This window comes from Grus americana, chromosome 14 (assembly GCF_028858705.1).
Source record: "Grus americana isolate bGruAme1 chromosome 14, bGruAme1.mat, whole genome shotgun sequence".
Classification (NCBI taxonomy): Eukaryota; Metazoa; Chordata; class Aves; order Gruiformes; family Gruidae; genus Grus; species Grus americana.
Window position 1 is genome coordinate 6,928,609 of NC_072865.1, and position 20,442 is coordinate 6,949,050.

Sequence of the window (20,442 nt, forward strand, 5' to 3'; positions counted from 1 at the left end):
GTCAGCTACAAACGTGGATTTATCATCGCATTTGGGGAGAAAAGGGGTGTCAGTGCAGAGCACAGGGGGGCAAAAGGGGCTAGGAGGGGGGAGCAGCCCTGTGGCTCCTGCTATCATGCATGTGACAGCCATGCTTTACAGAAATAGGGTGTTTTGGTTTTACCCACCCCCCCCGACTTGTTTTCCTGGAGGAAGATTTGCTCTGCACAAGGCCAGTGCTGTAGGGAAAAGCAGAAGGGGAAGGGGGGGGGAGCAGAGGGGTCCCTGCCCAGGCAAAGCCATGGGGCAGGAGAGGGGAGGGCAAGGGGGTGAGCCTGGGGGGAGATGGGGTGCACGCACTTGGAGCGACAGATCCTGGGGTGCCCGTGCAGGGGTTGGGTTCCCCTCGCACTTGCTGTGGCTACACCTGCACACAGGGAGCAGCAGCCCTCACATCCCTCCCAGGGAAAGCAGCTTTCAGGATAAAACCAGAGAGACTCAGCTACACTTCAGTCCTTAAATAAATACAAAGACACCAAGCACCCTCAGCCCGGGCCGTGGCTGCGGCAGGCACACGCCTGCGAGCACGGGATCTCCCACCGCTGGGAGAGTCCCCGCTGTCACCCGCTCCTCCAGGGGCTGAACCGAAGCTCCTGGACCGGGGCAGCTCCTGGCGCGTTCCTGGGAAACGCCGGCTCCTCTTCCCTGAAGACCTGGCTCGGATCTACAGTGATGCCAGGCCTGACACCTCGTGGGGAAGGGGATGGCCGCAGAGGACTGACCCTGCGTTAGCTGCCACTACGATGGCACCTGCGGTCCCTCCTTCACACTTTCCTCGCGGGGATGCACTGCTGAGCCGCTCCAGGCCAGGGGTACGGCCACATCCACTGCATGTCCACGCATGGGGATAGGCAGCCTGAGGAAGCTCCTAGATATATACACACAGGCACACACCACACACACCCTACTCTTCTTCGGCTGGTATCGCAGCGCAGCTGGTCCTTGGCGTTAGGGCAATCTGGGACCTGCCTGTTCTGAGACACAAGAGAAGGGCGGCACAGGGTGAGTGCAGCTCCTCATGCCCAGATGAGCCCCGCGGGAGGGATGCCAGCCATGGGAGGGTTGTTATCCCTGAGCACCCACTGCCATAACCCTGGGGCTGCTGGGGCTCAGGCTCATGCCTGGCTTCAGATGCAGCAGGGACCAACCCCATGGCAGAATCATGCCCTTGGCTGATCAGAGGTGGGGGCTGAAACGAAATGGCCACTGCCTGCCAAGCTGCTCTGCCATCCCACCCCCCAAGCGTTCAGCCAACTGCCCAGGGTCTCAGGGGGCAGGACGGGGTGCTCCCCTCGCCGAGGGTCCAAGCCTTACCCAAGTCCTTGGGGACCGGTTTCACCCCAGCCACTGCCTGAGCGTTCTGGCTGCGAGCCATGGCGCAGGGCGGGCGCCAGGGGTACTCGGGCTGCAGGGGAGATGGAACAGAAGCAGAACTATCAGAGATGCGAATCACAAGGCTGTACCCCATATTCGATTGCCAGGATGTGAGGAAGAGGAGGAGGAGGGCTGAGCGTTCATGTGCCACCAGGGCACGTGCTCAGCTCCCTGCTCGATGACTCGGTGGCCACAGAAGAGCCACTCACTTGGCAGCAAGCCCCAGACCCGCTCACGTGGGACCCTCTGCTCCCCCTCATGCTGGCATGGGTAGACACTCACCGGGGGAAAATGGTGGAAGTTTTGTCCCGGTGTGTGCTCGCCCGGCATCGCTGGCGGGTATCGGATCTGCTGCCACTCATCGAAGCCGTGGTACATGGGGTGAGCCATGGGAGGACTGTACTGGTACTGGTACAGGGTGGAGGCAGGGCCCAGTGGCCCCGGCAGCGGCTCAGGGTGCAGCCTGTCTCCGGAAGCCTGCGAGGAGCCAGGGGAGATGCTGGGGAGAGCCCCGAGGACAGCCCGCTGCCACCACCCATCGCCCAGCTCAGAGCCGCCCCTCCAACAGGAGACAAGCACCAGGCCTGCAGTCCCCAGCCCCTCCACCCGGGAAGGGTTTTTTTCCCCCCATCCCCACCTGCTTGTGCTGTTTCAGCAGCTTCTTCAGCTTCTCCTTCTCCTCCTTCTCCCTCTGGCAGTCGTCCTTGGAGGCTCGCAGCTGGGAGCAAGGAGGGGTTAGTGCAGAGCCCACCCTGCTACCCCCCGTGGCTGCAGGGCAGGGGATGCTGCCATGCCGTGTGGGAATGCCTGCACCGGTCCACCCCGTCAGACCCCCAGGAGAGAGGAAAGAGGAAGAGATGAGTGAAAGGAGAAGCTGTGGCAGGGACAAGGGGCAGCAAAACCAGCGCTCCAGCCCTCCTGTCCCCACTCAGAGATGGGGATGGGGGCTGTGATGCTGGGGATGAGCACACCTCTGACAGACCTGGGGGGGGGACACACGGGGCTCCCAAGGTGCTGCTGGTGGCACCCAGTGCTGGCTCACCTGGTTGTTGGAAAGGACCAACTGCTTCTGCAGCTTCTCTAGCTGCTGCTTCAGCTCTTCCTTCTCTTCATTCATCCTCTCTCTGTCACTCCGCTCCCGCTGGAAATCTTCCTCAAAAATTTTTACCTGGCAGGAGGGAGGGGCATGGGTACACAGCTCCCCCAAACACCCCCCCATCGCTGCCCTGCCATCCCTGACCACACCAGCTATGCCAAGCCCCGGCACGTGGGCTGGCATGGTGGCTCACAGCTGTGGTCCCTCCAGCTGAAGGCCCAGAGGATGCTGAGTTCAGTCCCACCCTCCCCACCACCACAGCACAGACACTTGCCAGGACTGCTGGGCTGCTCCTGGCCACACCAGGCTCTTCGCCAGGAAGGTCCGGGGCAGGTAGCTCCCCCCCCACCTCCAGCAGCTCTGTGTCCTGCCCTACCTGCTGCTTGAGGAGCTCGTTCTGGGTTAGCAGCTCCTGCTGTGGCACCTTCCCCACCGGCTCCATGGTACTGGCAAAGATGGGTGGTGGGGAGGCCTGGACATTCAGGGCCTCCTCTAGTGCCTGGAGAGGAAGAGGAGGAGCAGGGAGGGGGGGTCAGAGCAAGATGCTGTGCCCATGACATCTCTAGAGGGCCATGGACACATGCCCAGCATGGGAAGCTGGTATAACTGGGCAAGAGCAAGAGGGACTACAGACTCCCCCCACCCCTTTCCTGGGAGCCTAAGGAGATGTGGAAGGCTTTGTCTGACACAGGCTCCTGCCTGGGCAAGGAGCTGGGCAAGAGGGGGTCGACCAGGTTCAGTTTTGGATTTGAGAGAGGAGAAAAGGACAGAGAACATAAAAAACATTTTGCAGCGAGGGGTTTTGCCCTGGCCCCCACCTTGTTCAACCTCTGGATCTCCTTCTCCTGGTACTCCCGCTGCCTGGTGACCGGAGCCAGCTGCTCCTGCAGGAACCGCATCCTCTGCTGCAGGTCCCTCACCTCCATGGCCAACCTCTCCTTCTCTGCCTGCAGGACCCGGGGGGATGGAGATCAGCCAGGGTAGGGCGATGGGGCTGGCAGCTCCCCACTGCCCTTCTCAAGGGACTCACCTCCTCTGTTTCAATCCGGGACTTGGCCAGGAGCAGCTTGCGGTCAAAATCCCTTTGCTTTTGCTCCCGCTCTGCCTCCAGCTCCGTCAGTGCCCTCCGGGCCTCGGCCAGCTCCTGGTGCAGGTCTGTGACCTGCCGGGAAGGAGCGGGGATGTTGGCCTGCCCGGAAGGACCCAAACCGGGGGGGAAGGAGGCGTAGGCAGCCCCAATACCTTCCCCCACAGCCAGTCTCCTCTGAGCCTCTTCCCAGCTGGCGCTCAGCAGAGATGTGGCCCCCAAGCACCCAGCCCTACCTTCTGCTCGTACTTCTGCTTCGTGGCTCGGAAGTGCTGATCCCATTGCTTATTCACCTCCAGCAGCTGTGGGGAGAGAGGGGCAGCTGAACGGGAGCCCAACCCCTGCCCCAAGCCAGCCATGGGCAATCCCCAGTAGCTTCCCGTCACAAAAGCACCTCAGGGACCAGCTAGATGGAGATCCCAGCTCCAGCAGCGCTTCCCTGCGGCTCCGCAGCCCTGTCCCAGCCACACAGCCCTGCCGCCCGCTCCCACCCTGCTCCTGGCAGCGCCTCCCTCCCAGCCCCATCCTCACCTCCCTGCGCTGGTGCTCCAGGATCTTCACCTTCTTCTCCTTGGCCTCCAGCTCTCCTCTGCCCGGCGCCTTCTCCACCGCGGCCCCGCTCTGCTGGACGCGCACGGGGGGACCCTCAGGGCTTTTGTGGAGGCTGTGCCCGAGGCCGGCTAAACACGAGCCAGTTCCCCTCCCATGGCCTCCCCCATCCCCTCGAGACCCTGAGAAGTCCTGCTGGCCATACTGGGACAAACTGGGGGCTCGATTAAAATGAGGCCACATTTGCTGACGTGTCGGTGAGCTCCTTGCCTCCTTCCCAGCCCTCTCTGAGGGCAACACTGCCTCCTCACCTGCTGCTGCTCAGCAGCTTCCCTCTTCCCACTGTCCTGGCTGCTCAGCGTCACCATCCTCCGGAGCTCCTGGTTCTCACACCTGTGGGCAGGGAGGGCCAGGTCAGGGGGAAGAAGAACCTAGGGCAGCCCCATCCCCATCCCCACCACCCACCCTCACCTGAGCTTCTCCAGTGCCTGGTTTCTCTGCTCCAGGTCCCGCTCCAGCTTGGTTCGCAGCTCCTTGTTCTCACTATGCAGTGTCTCACACAGCGTCTGGGGATGAACGCAGGCAGCGTGAGGACCACTGCCAGCCCCAGGAGCCTGTCTGGCCACCCACCTCCCACTGAGCCCTGGCACATGGGTGGGTGTCCACCTCAGGGTGGGCAGGAGAGGCTTGGTGGGGAAAAAAAGGGGGAAAACCCCCCACAAAGCCCAGCCAGCCCTTGCTCACCTGCAGGAATGATGTTCTCTGCTCGTTCTTGTGCACCTTGGAAGCCAGGCGCTTGAGCTCGGAGGCCATGTAGCCCATGCGCACAAAGACCTGGTCCTTGCTGGCCTCCTTGGTGCAGCCGCTCAGCGTGCTCTCCAGCTGCTGCAGCTGGGGCAGCAGGTTGCTATCCTCATTCGGTGGCTGGTCCAAGTCCTGGGGATGGGGAGGGGATGAAGCATGGTCAGATCAGTTCAGGGAGCATTGCAAAGTTCCCTCTTGGGGCAGGTCAGCCTTGTCCCTCATCCAGGGCTGTGGTGGAGAGATGAGCCAGCACTGAGAGACTCTGCAACAGCTCTCATTACACTGAAAAATTGTGTTGGCTTTATCCAGGTTTGATTCCCAGCTGCTGGACATGGGACACCAAGTCCCCAAGTGGAAAGGGACATTACGGCAGCTCTCCCAGCCCATGGATTCCCCAGGCTCCTCGGCAGTCTGAGCAGACCATACTCCCGGCTTGCTGACAGCAATGAAGGCATCTCCACCTCTAACCCCTTCCTCCCCCTGAGTTCTCCCCATCAGCATCTGGACTAGAAATCCCAGCTCCTGAGACCGTCCTTCCCACATACTCGCCAGTCTGTGCCAGGAGCTGTTTGCCGTATGAGGGGTGATCTTACCCTAGTCCCCATCTCCTCCTTCCTCCCGTCCTCTGGCACGGCTCTGCAGCTCCCCCGCTGCCACAGCACGCCAGGCACTGGGAACCCGGGCTCCTTGGCAGGTGGCAGCCAAGAGGGTGACGCACGGGATTTAAATGGTGGCCGGGAGAGCCCGGGTCAGGGCGCACCCACCAGCGTCACAGCACACCCCACCCACGCACAAGGGGTGTCCCCAACGGCTCATCCTCCCCTGGTATGGCTGGTTAACTCCACTGCCTAGGAGACACCGCCGGCACTGCCGGGGAGGAGGTGGGGAAGCACTGGCACACCTTTGCCCGCTGTGCTCCTGGCCCTGCTGACTCACCCAGCCACCCGTGGGAATGCCCCGGGCAGCACCGCATGGGGTGAGGATCCCAGCATGTCCCCAGCAGCCTGGCTCCATTTACAGCCCCAAAACTGCCATAGGAGGGTGCGTGTGGGGCACAGTATGGCCAGTTCCTCCTGCCAGCACCAGCCGGTGAGGGGAGGCAGTGAGGACCGGAGCCTGGCAGGAGCGCCTGGGAGAGCTCAGGTGCAAGCACGGAACCAGCACTCGGCTCGGGCACCAGCAGCTGATTGCCAAGTGGATGCCACCCCATTCTCCATCACCCCATGGCTGCACCCCCAGAGGGTCCAACAAGACTCAACCCCTCCTGGAGCCTCTCTGGCCAGTGCAAACTGGGATGTGCAACAAGAGTGTGTCCCCTTACTGGCACCATGCAATGCAAGCTGATGTTTGTTCCCCTTGGGCTCCCCATCCCTGCTCCCCTCTCTTCCAGCACACACAAAACGTGGGAATAGGACAGAACGGGGCAGTGCCAGCCAGGGGGACGTTCAAGTGGCAGCACACCAAGGTGCCTTGGCTGGGGCAGACCCTCTCAGCAATGACAGGGCTCGGAGAAGAGACCTGGTCCAGCATGGGTGTCAGGAGGTGAGCGTCAGAGCATCACCGACAGCTTCTCGGGCCATCACAGCCCTTCCTGTCACTGTTACGTGGCATCTGGAGACACTGGTGTCCCTGTCTGGCTGGGGCTGCTTTGCCAGCCCCGTGCCCAGGCAGCCCAGCCAGGCCACTTGACCTCAGGAGCCCTTACCCTTGGAGGGCAGCCTGCACACGTCTGTCAGAGCCGCACGTGGGGCTGGCTCTGCTCTGCTGGGAACACCCAGGCACAGTTTATCCCTCCTCTGCATTTTGCCCAAGGGCCACCTTGACACAGGTCCCCCCAGCCCTGCCTGCACCTGCTCACAGCCATGCCACCGGGGCACACCGCTGCCTGTCTACCCCCCCAGTACCACCACACCAACAGGCTCGACTCTCCACCCACCATCCACCAAATCCTGCAGGTACCAGGGCCACTCACCGCTCTCCCGCTCTCCTGGGGAAACCCTTGTGCTTCAACAGCAACGATCTCGAACTCCGAGGAGGATCCCTGCAAGGGGAGGCAGCCAGGTCAGGTCTCCCTGGGGAACGGCAACCCAGGATGCCCACCGCATGGAGGCAGGGACCACCAGGATGGGAGCACAGCAGGGAAGCTGACCCCTCCTTTCAGATTTATCTCCATTTCTAGAGGCTAAAGGCTGCCACCTTTTGCTTTAACTAGATGGAGAGTCTCTCCTTCTGGCCATGCCAGCATCAGCCCTCCCATTCCTCAGACTCACGCTGGGAGGAGATTTCCGTGGTTCCACGTCTGGCTGGGTGCTGCCTGGGGTGGCCTGTGTGGAGCTGGGATCAGGGCCAACAGCTGTAGAGAGGGGAGAGGACACAGCCGTGAGCCTTTTGGAGAGCAGAGCCTCTCCTCACCCGGCGCAGGATGCAGAGAGTAGGCACCCTGCAAGGTCGGACACTGATGGATGGCTTCTTCCCCAGCTACGAGATGGGACAGAAACCTCCCTCACAGGAGAAGGGAGGACGACAGTGGTTTGACACACTAGAGATGAGAGAGCTGTGAGAAACCCTCATGAAAGTCTCCTTTACAGCCTCTCCCTTCCTCTGAGCTGGGGATCCCGAGCCTTCAGGTCATCCTTCCTCAGCGAGCCTCCTGTCTCCTACCTCCGGTTTTCACCAGGTCCTCCAAGGAAGACGATGCAATAAGCATTTTGTTGTCCTTCACAAGGTCCTCTGCTTTCTGTCGCAGCTTGGATGCCTCCACCTGGGACTCCTCCAGCAGCTCTCCTGTTGTGGACAACAGAAAGGTGCTCAACCTCCCTTCCCCGAGTGCCTGCCCTGCAGCAGCTCCATCCACCAGCACCAAGCCCCCTGCTTGGGTCGAAAAGTGCCCAGCACAGTCTTTCTTCATCCAGAAGGATCTTTTCTTGACCAAATCCAATGGCAAAGCTATCTCAGTGGCTCACTGGCTGCAGAATCCCCCCATGATGACACACAGAGGACTGGTTACGGGAGGCAGAAGGGCAGCACTGCATCTCTCAGAGGTCTCCTCTACTTCCCAGAAGAACCGGATTTAAGCCTAAGTGGTGCAGGGTCCAGCCTGCCAGCTTGGGGGTCTGGCACGGGCAATGCAATCCTCTCCCCACTCTGGGCGGCTGCTCCCACGCCAGTGGGTCCCGGTCCCAGGTAGGGGCATGGTGACACAACAGGAATCACGAGGCAGGTGGAAATTCGGCTGCAGAGGCAGGACTCGAAAGCAGAAGCTGGGTCACGAGACCGAAAGCAAAACTGGGGGTGGGTGGGGGAAGGTGGCCGAGGAGGAAAAAGGGGATGGCACGACTCGGCTGGGGCGTTTCAACGCCGACACGTCCCTGCCGTTGCAGGGAGCACCCAACGCCGGAGTCTTTGAGCAGCACCTGGGAAACGCCCCTGACAACAGGGGTTGTGGGAGGTGGGGGCTTTCATCAACGGCAGAACAGATCCAGGCACCTACAGCCTGCCACTGCAGGACTCCGGGAAGCTGACCTTGCTCTACCACTTGCCTTTTTTTTTTTTTCCCTCCAGCCATTTATCCCACTGTAAAGCACCCCAGAGATCAGCAAATCCTTGTTCCCTCTATATCCCCATGTGAACAAGCCCAGACACCCTGCTTGACCCCCCAGGACGGGGAGAGCTTTGCTACTGCCCCAGTGCCAAGACTCCCAGCTTCTTCTAGCACCCTTCCTCAATAGAGCAAGAAACCCCCAGGCTCAGTGGGCACAGGCTGAGCTGCCCCAAACGCAAACCTCGTCCCCCAGCCACCCAGCAGTTACCGATAGACTTGATCCCCTGCATCTTCTCCTTCAGCCGGGTGTTCTCTTCCACCAGCCGCTCAAAGGCTGTGGATCCATTCTCCTCCGTCCCCCCGCCAGGGTCGTAAATGCGGTAGGGTCCTCTCCCTTCCATGCTTGCCATTCAGTCGCCTACCTCCCAGCCAGGCATCCCTGCAAGGCAACGGAGCACAGCGTCACCTTCCTCTGGCCCTGGATGGCATCGCTGTCCCCTGGTCCCAACTGTGCAGGGGGCTGGGGTGCCACGCTGATGGTGGCAGGGCTGCCTCACTGCTCGCTGGCCAGTGGAGAAGTGTCCCAGGTGAAGACACTTCCCCCTCCAGTCCTGCTTGGGGTGAACGTGCTGGGGTGACTCACGGCCATGAGAAGCGTCACGCGATGAAGCATCACCAGCACCCCCACCCGAGGCCGGCTCTCACCCCTGTGGGACATGGGAGTCCCTGAGCAGGTCACAGCTGGCTGCCCCTGTATCCCCGTGGGGATGGAGACCCCCTCCAGAAGCATCCACCCTCACCAGTGTGGACTCGTCACTGGAGCATCCCTCTCACCACAGGATAGTTTTGGGGGGCAGAAAGGGTTGCACTGGGAAAGGGCAATGTCTGCAGCTGCAAAAGCCTTAACCCAGAGCCGGAGGGCTGTTTGGGCAGCACCGGGGGGTAGATGAGCCCCAGCAGCCAGGCAGGGACCTGCTCTGCGCTCCAACTCAGCCAGAGAAACCAGCTATCAATGGCGTGACTTCCCAAATTGGGGCATCGAGAACAGCCGGGCATGCACTGGGCCAGGAGCAAAGTATGATGAGAGGAAACACCTATACACAGAGCACTATTTGCTTTTTTAATTCCTTGGATTTGTGGGTGGCCCAAGGCCTCCCTCTCGCTGAGGTCTGGCCTGGGGATGCTGCCCAGCTCTCCCAGCCCCAGGTCTCACCCATCTCCTGTGGGAATCAGCTGCTGTGAATTATGGCTCAACTTATCAAAAATACACACACCCCCAGCTCGCTATAAACCAGGGCAGTGTGGCAGCTGAGACGGCCCTGGGGGCAATGCCAGCTGGAGCTGGGGTGCTGCCTGCAGTGCCAGCTGCTGGGGGGCACCACAGGAGGACCCGTGGGCACCCCCAAGTGCTCTTCACCCAGCCAAGGCAGCTGGGTGCTCGTGAGCAGGAGGAGGCCGGGGAGGGGGCATTTTGAAAGAGGAAGGGTGGAAGCCTGTACCCGAAACCATCTCGACCTCAGAGTAATGCTCATGCCACGAGCGATCCAGATTGATCACCGGTTTAAATGACCTGCCTGCCAGGGAGCGGCAGGGACTTTCCAGATGACAACTGTCACCTGGCAGCATCCGCAACCAGAGCAGCAATTAACGCCCACCTCGACAGCAGGTAATTACACACAGCCTCAGCAGCGGCATGCTTTTGGCAGATGCATCTCTCACTAGGTCTCACCTTCCTCCCACTCTGCATCTTCCACCAAGCCCCCCCCTTGTCGCCCACGGCCCCGCACAGGGAACCAGCGGCCCCATCCCAAGCAGCTGGAGGCGGTGACCCCCGGGAGCTGCCCAGCTGCGGGGTGGGCTGAGCAGCGGCTATTTCTGGAGCCCACAGCAGCTGACAGGAAGCTGCGGAAGAACCGGGGCAGTTTCTGTGCTGCGGGTCCTGGCGCTGGGCAGCATCGCCACAGCTGGTACAGAATCATCCCTGGCCCCTGGATGAGGAAAACTCCCAGAGCAGAGCTGCCGGTGGCCAGGACGGAGCCCAGCATGGCAGCAGCACGTGGCCCAGGGACCCAGTGGCACCTCCGCTGCAGGGAAATGCCGTCGCCTGTGGCCATGCTACCTGCCTGGTCAGCCCGGCAGAGGACGGGGACGGCATCACAGGCAGGCTGGGGATCTGAGCCTGTTTCTCACCGCTGTCTGGTCTCCACGTGCTGCTCCAGACCCAAACTGGGAGCTCTGGGAGGAACCGTTTAGCAAAGCGATCTTGCAGTGAGCATCTCGTGGGGTGTCTGTGTCCTCTGCCAGGACAAACCCAGGTGTGGGTCAGGGAAGATGAGGACAAGCGCCCACTCATGAGGGAGCCTTTCCCCATGCAGCTTTGCAGCAGCCTGAAATACCAGCCCCCATTTTCTTGCAACCCAGACCCCAAACCAGTCAGTTTCCCACCTCACCCCGTGGCACACATGTGGGAGGTCCCCTACCCCTGCCCATCCCTCCCTTCAAGGCAACGTGGCACCAAACCCAAGCTGCGCTGACCACCTCACCAACCAGTGGAGCTCACTCACAGCAACACCGTATTCTTCCAGCTGGATGGAACCACCAAAAGCCTCTGCTATTCCCAATTCTCATGGTTTTATCAAGGATTTTTCTACCCAAGGTCTGCGCCCACCAGGCAGACAGCAGCAGGAGCTGTTTTCAAACAGCAGCAGGGGAGAGGAACTGAACTATCTCCAGCTGACAGAAGCACAGACCAGCCACGAATTCACCAGCAAACAAGACCCAGCAAGAGGGGAGGGTTTCTGCAGAATCTGAGCCCATCACTGGAGGGGTCTGGGCAGGTTTGCCTGGGGTGGAGGAACAGCCCCATTTCTGCAAGGGGCCGCTGGGACTGAGCTGTCACACTGGGAACAGGACCCTGGACCAGGTCACTGTTCCCAGTCCTGGTTTGCCTTTTTTTTTTTTCCTTTCCCTTAAGAGTTCTGAAAGGTGAGATTTGCAGTGAAAAATCTCCTGTTTCAATAAAAACACCAGGGGAGGAGAGACAGGACTATAGATCAGCAGCTAACAATGGTTAGAAATGCAAAGAAAACATGACTACCACAAACTCCAGAAGAAACCATTGAACCACTAGAAAACACTCCTATTTTTGCCAATCAACAGTTTCCAAGCTAGTCTGACAGTATTTCACAGCCCCAGGGGTTGAGGACCAGCCGGGGACCATGGCTGCCCGGCTGTAGCTCACCGGCTCTGTGTCCAGTCACCGGTCACCCGTGGGCATTGCTGGTTGCAAGCGGGGCAACTTTAGGTAGTAAATTTTTATGACAACTCAGCAAAAGGAAAGAATGAGAGAGCAGGGGAGACTCCCAGGTGAAGACGAAGGCAGGGTGGTATTTAAATAGCTGCGTTGCGGCTTGGGAGCGAGTTGGCACCGTGTATCCGTGGCCAGGTTGTTCCCTGCCGTGCATCATGGCCATGGCACCATAGCCATCAACACACCAGCCACGCAGAGGCAGCAGAAGGAAACAATTCCTGCTTTAAAATTACCGAACAGCTGAAAATGCAAAGGTGGAGGATGTGAATCCTGTGCAGTGAGTGGGCTGGCACTGCTGGATGTTTGCTTTTGGCGACGACCCCCGGGAGGAGACCAGCCTCCCGAGACTGAGGGCTTGGCAGCCCGTCAATTCCCATCCCAAAATCCATGGTGGGGGCTCAGCCCAGCCCTTCGGAGAATGGGATTTTCTTTAACATTCCCAGGAAGTCTCCTCCCTGCCAGAATCGCAAGCGAAAGCAAATCCTTGCAGGCTGCCAGCATTGTTTTCCCATGACTTGGGCTGTCAGGCCCCTGGCATCCCTCCTCCTCAGAGGAAAAGCAAAAGCCACTCAGATAGACACTATGGAGGGAATTTTTTTGTTTGATCATTTTACTGAAAATCAGCAAAATTCCACAGCCTTCAGCCCGGTTTCTTTTCCTCTCCAGCAGCTCCCCAGCCCCAGGAACAACCACTGCTGAGCTGGTCTCATTTGCAGGGAAGCAAAAGCAGAGCTGGCTTTAGGAGGAAGCAATAATAGAGTTTCTGGGCACTGAAGTCCACAGGGCTGGGAGTAATAAAAGAAGATGAAAGCAGGCATTGCAAGGCTCTGGTCTGAATGGGAAAGGTCTGAACCTTCACTTGAAGCATTTTTCTTCCCAGCCCAGCTAGCTGCAGAGAGAAGGAGGGAAAGACATGAGTCCTACGCAAAACACAGATGTTATATACGTGCTCCAGCGAGAAATCCCACACACGTCTGAGAAAACCACCTCCCGCAGAGGCTTCACAAAACAACCTGCTTCCGATGAGATTGCTCACAAGGAAAAGAAAGCATTTCCCGATTCGGAGCCAGGTTTACAAACATAAGTAACCACATGCAGCTGCAGAGGTCCTTGTTACGGGTCCAAGCTCCAGTGCAGGCAGGACAGGCAGCCAGACTTGGTGGTGGTATTCCCCTGGCTAGCACGGTGGTGTTTTATGCAAGACCCTGTCTTCTGCTGCAAAGACATCTCTCTTTGTGCTGCCTGCTCTGTTTCTTCCCCCCCCCACAGAGCTAGTAGCTATCATGGCTGCTTGACACAGCACTCAAAAGCAGAGCAAGGCACAGCCGCCCTCTTTCCTTGCAGCTCCAGCACAACCTGGGCTACTCCGGTCCAACCCAGTGCGCTTCAGCCGGGCAACAACCAAGCAGCAGAAGACAGTGGCATCGCAGAGCTACATCAGCAAAGCTATCTCTGTCACCCAAAGCGTAAGAATCGTTGCTTTAAAATGCAATCTGCAATGCCACAAGAGTAGATGGTTCAGCTTCCTCCACCCACGAGTGTTTTGTACCAGCTGCTGGCAAACAACAACCCATGGCCCTGTGCTAAATAAGTCTGTTTGGCATAGGTCAGTCCCAAAGGGTGTTGTGGAATTTCTTGCAGAGCCAGGAATGATGCCAAAGGCTGCAAAAAGCCTTTCCTCTTTACTTATTGCTTACTTCGCCTCACCACAGAGACAGCTCTCAAGGACGCGCCTGGCTGGAGCCTTCCTTTCTCCAGAACTCGCCCCAGCACTCAAAGTCCGGTCCCCTGGCTCCAGCACGCTTCAGCTGCCTTTGCCAGCACTGTCAATGAAATCTGCCCTCCAAAAGAGCTTGCAGCAGCAGAACAGCTCTTACCCAAACAGATGGAAATAACGAGTTAGAGGGAAAAAGCTGCATTTGCCTCCCTGATACAGGGAGCAACCTGTGCCCAGGGCACCGAGGAATGGGACAGCCAGATCTCCAAGAGGCTGCAGGTCCCCACCAAGTCCTATCCAGAGCTCTTTTCACCCAAAATCAGGGCTGACAGGCAGCATCTTTCTTTCCTCTGCCCTCTGTGGGGGTCTTAGCCTAGAACTGAGGGGAGATGGGAAAGCAAGCTGTGCACCATCTCCCCAAAAAAGGAGCGGAGGCAGGTGGGGATGCTGCCATCCCCACTCCAGCTATTCCAGCCTCTGGATCTGCATCCAATGGGGACTCTTCCATCAACGGGAGGTTCCCTGGAGCCTCGGCCGCCCACAGCTCCCCGGGTGGGATCCACACACAGCCCCTGCCCGAGGGGGACCGCAAGCTCAGAAATAGTCAGCAGGCAGATGCGTGGGCCTGGGGAAACGCCGGGGTTGTGTAAGGGAGAGCAAGGGGAGGAGCGAGCCCGGGGTACGGCTGGGGTGTCAGCACCCAAGGGGCCAGCACCGGGCCGGGGGACAGCAGGGACCCCCCCACCAGCACCTCTCTGACCTTTTCTCCTCTCCTCCCCCGGGCATTGCCACCGCAGGTGAACCCAGGCTCCCCTGCAACCACCCTGCCCCTCCGGGACCTGCGAGGGGAGCCGGCAGCCCCTGTCCTGCCCCGGGGGAGGGGAAAGTGAGGCACAGCACGACTATCGTGACCTGCCCGCGACATCCGGAGCGGATTCCCCAGGGAACGGCGCGGCCCCGGCCCCTTCCAGGGTTTCACCCCGACCGCACGAGCAGACCGAGAGCCCCGGAACCGGCCCGATACGGCCAACACGCAGCCCCACGCCCCACCAGCCCCCCCCCAGACCCTCCACTGTGCCCGGTAAGACGCCGGTGCCCCAGACAGGGCCCCTGTCCCCAAAGGCGGCAGACACCCGTACCGCTCCGAGCTCACCTGCCTGTGTACCCCCAAGGCGGGGAGCCGCTCCCAGTACCCCTCCGCTCCGCCACCACGGGAGGAAGCGATGAGTAGGGAGGGGGGCGGCGGTTCCGCCCCTGGGAAATTCCCAGCCTGATGGACAGGTGCCGCAGCCAATCGGAGTGGAGCGGAGGGTATAAAGAGGGAGGGCGGAGGGCGGTGTTGGAGGGTTGTTTGTTGTGGTCGGTTTTTTGGGTCCGCCTGGGGTTCTGTGGGTCTGCTCGGTACCGGGGGGGGGGGGCTGAGGGGCGGGAGGAGCTGGGCTGCGCCGCGCCCCCTTAATGGTGTTTCCGCTCGTCAGGGAGCGGCAGGTCCCAGCCCCGCAGCAGGATCCCCCGGCTTACCGAGAGACAAGATGGCGGGGCCGAGGGGAGGGCAGGGCCCCGCTGCGGCGCCTTCCTGCCGGCGGGCGGAGGAGCCCCCTCGCACCCCCGGCGGCCTTTGGGGGTGGGTGTGTGCTGAGGGGGCCCTGGGTTCTCGGCCGCTGTGGGAGGCCCAGGCTGTCCCTTCGGCTCTGGGGAGCCCCGGGAGGGAGCCTTGTGTGCTCTGCGGGCTTGCTGAGGCTGACCAGGCCTTTCCTCCACGGCAGGGAGAATTCCCCACCGCGTCTGTGTCTCTGAGTTAATGTTACACAAGGAAATTACACCCCCTAGCCGGAGCGTTTATTGTCGGGGATCCTTTTCTTCTGTGCTGTGATTATTGTGCATTCCTGAATAACACAAATCGGCTGGAGGAGCAAGAACCACAGGGAACACCTGGGTTCACATAGCTCTTTGGGACTCACTCCATAGCTACCTGATTTTCTTCCTTGTGTTGGTTTTGCTACAAGGAAGGTGTTTTTTATATATATATAAACACTGAACCAGAAGCAGAGAAAGCCTGCTGTAAGCAGATGTGCTGCTTGCTCTCTGCCTGTGCTGATGTTTCCTCCCTAGGTGACTGCTGCTGGGATCACAGAGGTGTCCTGTGCTGGTGGCTGTGCTCTTTCCAGCTGTCCCAGTCCTGGCTTCCTACTCGGCTCTCTTCAGACAGTTCCACCACTTCTTGGTGATTTGATATTTTAAGTTGTAAAAATTAAAAAAAAACCAAACTCCTTTCACTGACTGCTCTTTGTTCCAACCAGGCTATCGCTCTGGCAGCCTGCTGGGCTATGAGACAGTTCGGTTGGTGCTGGAACCCTGATGTGTGCTTTGGCTGTGCTGGTGCCCAAGGTTTCAACTGGGAATGAGACAGCAGGACCCCATGCACAGACATCTTCCCTTTTGTTCCCTGAAGGGCTTGTTTTATCCCAGAGGCCCAGTGCTACTCTGTAAACTCTCAGAAAAACTGTCTTCAAAGCTAAATGCAGTCCTGCAGAACCAGAAAGCATCTCGTTCATATGATAATGTCTCAGCCTGCAAAAAATAGCCAAACCCTGCTCTATTTCTGTGAGGAGAGTGGCATGGTTCGGCTTTGCAGCGCTCTGGGCTGATAGCCGAAAAGCTGCCTGCCTTCCCCTTGCTCCATCATGGGCACGCTCGCACCGAAAAAAGCATCGCTCTACTCACCCAGCTGGGTTGCGGAGGGGCTCAGGGGGGTGAGAGCCCTTTAGGCCAGGCGCTCTCCGGCTGTAATCCCCAAATGCAGGAAGGCCGGCCCAGCTGAGATTACTTTTAGGCATGGAGAAGGGGAATTCCCCATGATGGAGGCCCCAGACAGCCTCCGCGTGGTTTTGATAAGGAGCCAGGCACCGCTTAAAGGGCTCTCCTGTGCCATTCCAGGGGCCGTCGGGCTGTGTCAGGTATTCGTCAGCAAAAGGAGTGGTGGGGGGGCTGTCATGGAGGCTGTGATTCACTTTTGGACAACTGGAGAGCCTGGTTACATCATTCTCCTTGCCTGATTTTGGAACAACTTCACTGGGTTCATGAACACGTCGTTGTGCTTCTCCCCAGGGAACCTACTGCGTCTTGCGAGAGGTGGTGGTGTCCCAGGCACGTTTCCATCCCATTCTTGGCCATCTCTGGAGTCAGAACAGGACAAGTCTTCCTGGGGAAGAGCTGGCTCTGCTGGTGGAGCTGCACGGGTGATGGTGTGCCAGGGTTGCAGGCAGACCCTGGAAACCATCCACCAAGATGACTGATGGTCAGAACCAAGGCTGAAGCTAGCTGGTGCTGGAATAAACATCAAGGATTTTAGTGTTTCTGTTTTACAGAGGCTGATTGCAGCTCCCCAGCTTCTCGCCAGCCAGCACAAAGTTGTACCTGGCAGGGCGTTTGGTCTATACTCGCCAGGCGTGAACTGTGAGGACTGAAAAGCGCCCTGCTTTAGGCTGGCTGGTTTGGGTGGCAGGAGCGTGGGTGCTTGGCAGGAGGGTGAGGAGCCGTGGGGTCTGGGGCCTGCCTGCAGCCCGGGTATCCGTGGAGGAGGTCGGTCAATGGTGTCCTCTCACCCACTGCCTCTCCACCTCTCTAGCTGGCTGCTCTTTGTGTTTCTACCTGAGCTCACCAGCTTGGGCTGGCCCAAATGCCAAGATAAATTTCACTACAAAAACCAAAGGCTCTTGGTCCTGTTGGTCCTTCCTCATTCCTTTGGTCCTGCTGCACTCACAGGGGAGAAAACTCCCCTGACAGCAGCTGTGATTCATGAGCACACCTGCGTGGCTGTGAAGATGTGTTCATAGCTGATACTTTTACATACTAGGGGTTTTTTTAGCATGGAGGGTTAGGTTCAGCTAGGGTTGGGGACTAGCTTCCTCCATGTTGACCCCACTCAGGGGTGAGCAGGGTGAGCCTTGTGCATGTCGGGTGGTGGGAATCCCAAGTGGAAGTGGCCCAGCAGCCCTAGGCGTCCAGTAAATCCACCTGCCCTCAGTGCTGCTGGGTGGACGGAGTGCGTTTGAACCCCAGTGGGGCCAGCCAAGGCCCGGCTGTCATGGTTTGGCACAGCACCCTGGGGCCACTCGCGGGCTTAGCTCTGCAGGGCTCTGACCCCGATGGGTGCTTCTTGGCATCAGCAGTGGTTTTCGCTGGGGGCTGCTGCGTGTGCCGTGCTGATCGGATGCGTCCGGTGCTCCGTCAGTGAAGGGAAGCAGAAGGCCAACAGTGACGCTGTGAGAGCGGGGAGGAAGCTCTGGCCACAGGAGGGGATTTCCAGAACATTGTGATCTGCTGCCTATGCAAATGAGGAACTCAAATTAACCTGGCAGGATGGGAGGGCTCTGGGATGGAGGGCAAGGGAGAGGCAGGGGAGGGAGCCTGGGAGAGTGGGCTGCTGGGAGAGGGAAGGAGGGAGCGTGGAAGGGATGCGGGGTAGGGGCAGCAGAGGGATGGAGGAGGGAGCTGCTTGCTCCCCCAGACCTCCCGCAGCACCCTGTCTTTGAAGGGAGTCAGAGTCACACCGTGGCTTTCCAGGGATGCCAGGCTGCTTTCGCTCTGCCTGGTTTACCCACGCATCTGCCTCTGGCATGTGAGGCAAGGCTCCATGTCACCCGCTTCACAGGAGCAGATCACCACCTCCTGCCTTCCTCCACAGCCTTGCCAACCTCCTCCTCTCTCCTGCACAGTCAGCAGGGGATGGGTTATGGTAGGACCTGGTGCAGCTCCACAGCGGATATGCCAAGACCTGTGGGAACCGGGTCCGGCAGTGCTCGGAGGATTTCCTTGCATGCCTTAAGCTTTGAATTCTTTGGAGTCCCAATTTGCAAAATCAACAACAGGCACAGAAGGGATTTTCCCCTCTTCCTCTCTCCCCAGGCCATGTCTCATCCAGTTGCAACGCCTGAGAAAAGAGCTCGGCAGCAGTCATCATGTCCTGGAAAGGGACTCTGGGGATGACGGTGTGGGGAGAGCGGCTCCGGTGAACTCAGCCATTTCCCAAGCCTCAGCAAACTGTGGGGAACACGCTGCCCAGTGAGCGGCACATGGATGTGAGGGGCAAGGCTGCTTCTTCCTCCTTTGGCTTGGGAAGAGGAAGAGCTGAAGAAGAAATCTCTGCTGGCTCCCAAGACTCAAGGTTGGGTTTCTCCCCTCCAGCAGAAGGGGAGGACGGTGGGTGGGATGGAAGTGGCTTGCTGAGATTGCAGCATTGGGCCAAGGTCCGAGACCAATGTCCTGTGTGTCTCTGCATCAGGTGCGGCTCCTCCCAGGGTCTGGTGGTAAAGAGGATCTGCAGTGGCCCCTGGAGCTGACTCAGAGGGGAAGGTCCGACCCTCTGCACACCAAGCATGGGCTTGTGGGTTTTTTTGGATGTCACAACCTGTGAAATCTGGTGTTGGCTTTGCCTGGAAGCGAGTCCTTGCCCCCAGCATTGCTGGTCAATGTGCAAAACAGTTGCGTGTCAGGTGCTGGTGTGTAAATCCCAGACCCCGGCAGCAGCTTCTCTGCGGCAGCCCTGAAGGCTGAAGCACGAAGACCCATCACGTACCTGCCTCCAGCCCTTACCCTGTTCACAGCCTCTCTAATTCTTCCCCTTTTTTGTGCCTATCATTTTGTTCTCCTCTTTCCTTTCCCAGCCATCCTTGAACTGCTTGCCTTCCTCTTGATGACAGAGGCTAGGTGTGAGATTTGCCACCAACTGCCCTCGGATTGGGCTGGTTGGAGCCAGTGGATGGAGCGGAGATGTTCCTGGAGAGTGGTGCTATGAAGTGTATTTTCTCTACAGACCAGAATGCTACAGGGATGAAGCTGCTTTGTCTGAAGTCTATATGACCTGCCATGTATAGAGGGTTTCATGGGCAACACAGTCCTCACTCAGGGAATTTTAATTTATTGTCAATTAACACAAATTGCTAGTGAGTGATTTGGGCATTGAACAAAACAAGTGTTCTTCCTTCCCCAGGCTTGGCTTAGGCCAAACGTATTCTTTCTCCTTCCTAGAATCAGTGTTCCTTGTTTCACTGCAGGTTATACTCACTCCATTCCAAATCTTTCGGCAAGGTGACAGGTCACATGTAACCTTCTGGCTGCCATTTCTCTGTGCTTTTTACTGCGTTTCTTCCTCTCCTCTGTGCTTCTCCATGTCCCAGGGTCCACAGCCTGTCTTGGTGCTGCTGGTTCCAGGCTCCTCTTGGTTCGCTTGGAGTCCTCCTAAAGTCTCCTCCTTCCTCCTGGCTGCTTTTAACCAGAGCATTTCCTTTCTCTGGGCCTGGTGCAGAGTCTTCAGGCTCTCCAGCACAGGAAGGCAGCAGGAATTTAATTCGGTTGACAGTGGGAGACGCATTTATTGTGATGCATGACGCCAAATGGGAGCAGGTCTTCAAACAGGAGCTGGCTGCAAATTGATCAACCTCTGCAAGAAAACATTGGGGTGAGAAATGGGGAGAAAATGCCCCAGGGGCAGAGATTCCCAGAGGCCGTGCTTGTGCTTCCCAAGATGCCATCACCCTCCTGGCATTGCCCTCAGGGTGGGCAGCTCTGCTGAGCTCAGTCCAGTTTGCGGTTCTCCCTTGTAGGGCAACCCACCGTCAGCAGCCCCAGCAGCATGGGGGTGGGATGTCGAAATATGCTGTGCTTAAATAGGACATTGAGTGTGCTTAAGTATTTGCAGTGATTAAAATGCCACTGGCTGTTTTCTGCTCCAGCTGTAGCAACCGCTGCTGGAGATGGATTACTATGGAGCTGGGGCAAGACGAAGACTTTTTGGCAGCAGGGCTTTCCAGGAGAAGGAGTTGCTCCAAGGAGGAAATCCCGTCTCGCTCTCCCTCCCTGTCCCCAAACACTGTGTATCTTGCCCTCATCATAGGAGCAGCCGGCAGTGGGTGCCAGGGAAATT

General features: G+C 58.7%; 1 protein-coding gene and 1 long non-coding RNA gene across 13 annotated transcripts; one reads left to right on the forward strand and one right to left on the reverse strand.

Annotated features, from left to right (window-relative positions):
* Window positions 1–482: 482 nt before the first annotated feature.
* On the reverse strand, window positions 483–16,382 carry TNIP1 (TNFAIP3 interacting protein 1). Of its 12 annotated transcripts, none has more exons than XM_054841510.1 (18): window positions 16,242–16,382; window positions 8,759–8,929; window positions 7,611–7,733; window positions 7,220–7,302; window positions 6,922–6,990; window positions 4,890–5,081; window positions 4,617–4,711; window positions 4,457–4,538; window positions 4,128–4,220; window positions 3,833–3,898; window positions 3,540–3,671; window positions 3,328–3,456; window positions 2,886–3,008; window positions 2,456–2,581; window positions 2,051–2,131; window positions 1,696–1,890; window positions 1,354–1,444; window positions 483–1,008 (listed from the first exon to the last, which is right to left on the reverse strand). In XM_054841510.1, the coding sequence occupies exons 2-18, from the start codon at window positions 8,898–8,900 to the stop codon at window positions 944–946; spliced, it is 1,887 nt and encodes a 628-aa protein (XP_054697485.1). In that variant the 5' UTR covers window positions 8,901–8,929; window positions 16,242–16,382; the 3' UTR covers window positions 483–943. The 12 variants fall into 12 exon arrangements, with proteins under 12 accessions (XP_054697485.1, XP_054697490.1, XP_054697488.1 ...); XM_054841515.1 differs by having other exon boundaries at window positions 483–1,013; window positions 16,242–16,316; XM_054841513.1 differs by having other exon boundaries at window positions 4,128–4,217; window positions 16,242–16,315.
* LOC129212649 (uncharacterized) lies at window positions 15,145–17,091 on the forward strand. The gene is made up of 2 exons (XR_008579251.1): window positions 15,145–15,741; window positions 16,626–17,091. It is a non-coding gene; the product is annotated as an uncharacterized LOC129212649 (long non-coding RNA).
* Window positions 17,092–20,442: the final 3,351 nt, after the last annotated feature.

What these genes read in the sequence shown, in the direction of transcription:
- TNIP1 (XM_054841510.1), bottom strand. Translation starts at nt 8,900, where the DNA reads ATGGCAAGCATGGAAGGGAGAGGACCCTACCGCATTTACGACCCTGGC. An exon ending in ACGAGCTCCTCAAGCAGCAG is followed by an intron (nt 2,582 to 2,885) that starts GTAGGGCAGGAC and finishes CCCTCCTGCCAG; the next exon opens with GTAAAAATTTTTGAGGAAGA. An exon ending in TGCTGAAACAGCACAAGCAG is followed by an intron (nt 1,891 to 2,050) that starts GTGGGGATGGGG and finishes GGCTCCTCGCAG; the next exon opens with GCTTCCGGAGACAGGCTGCA.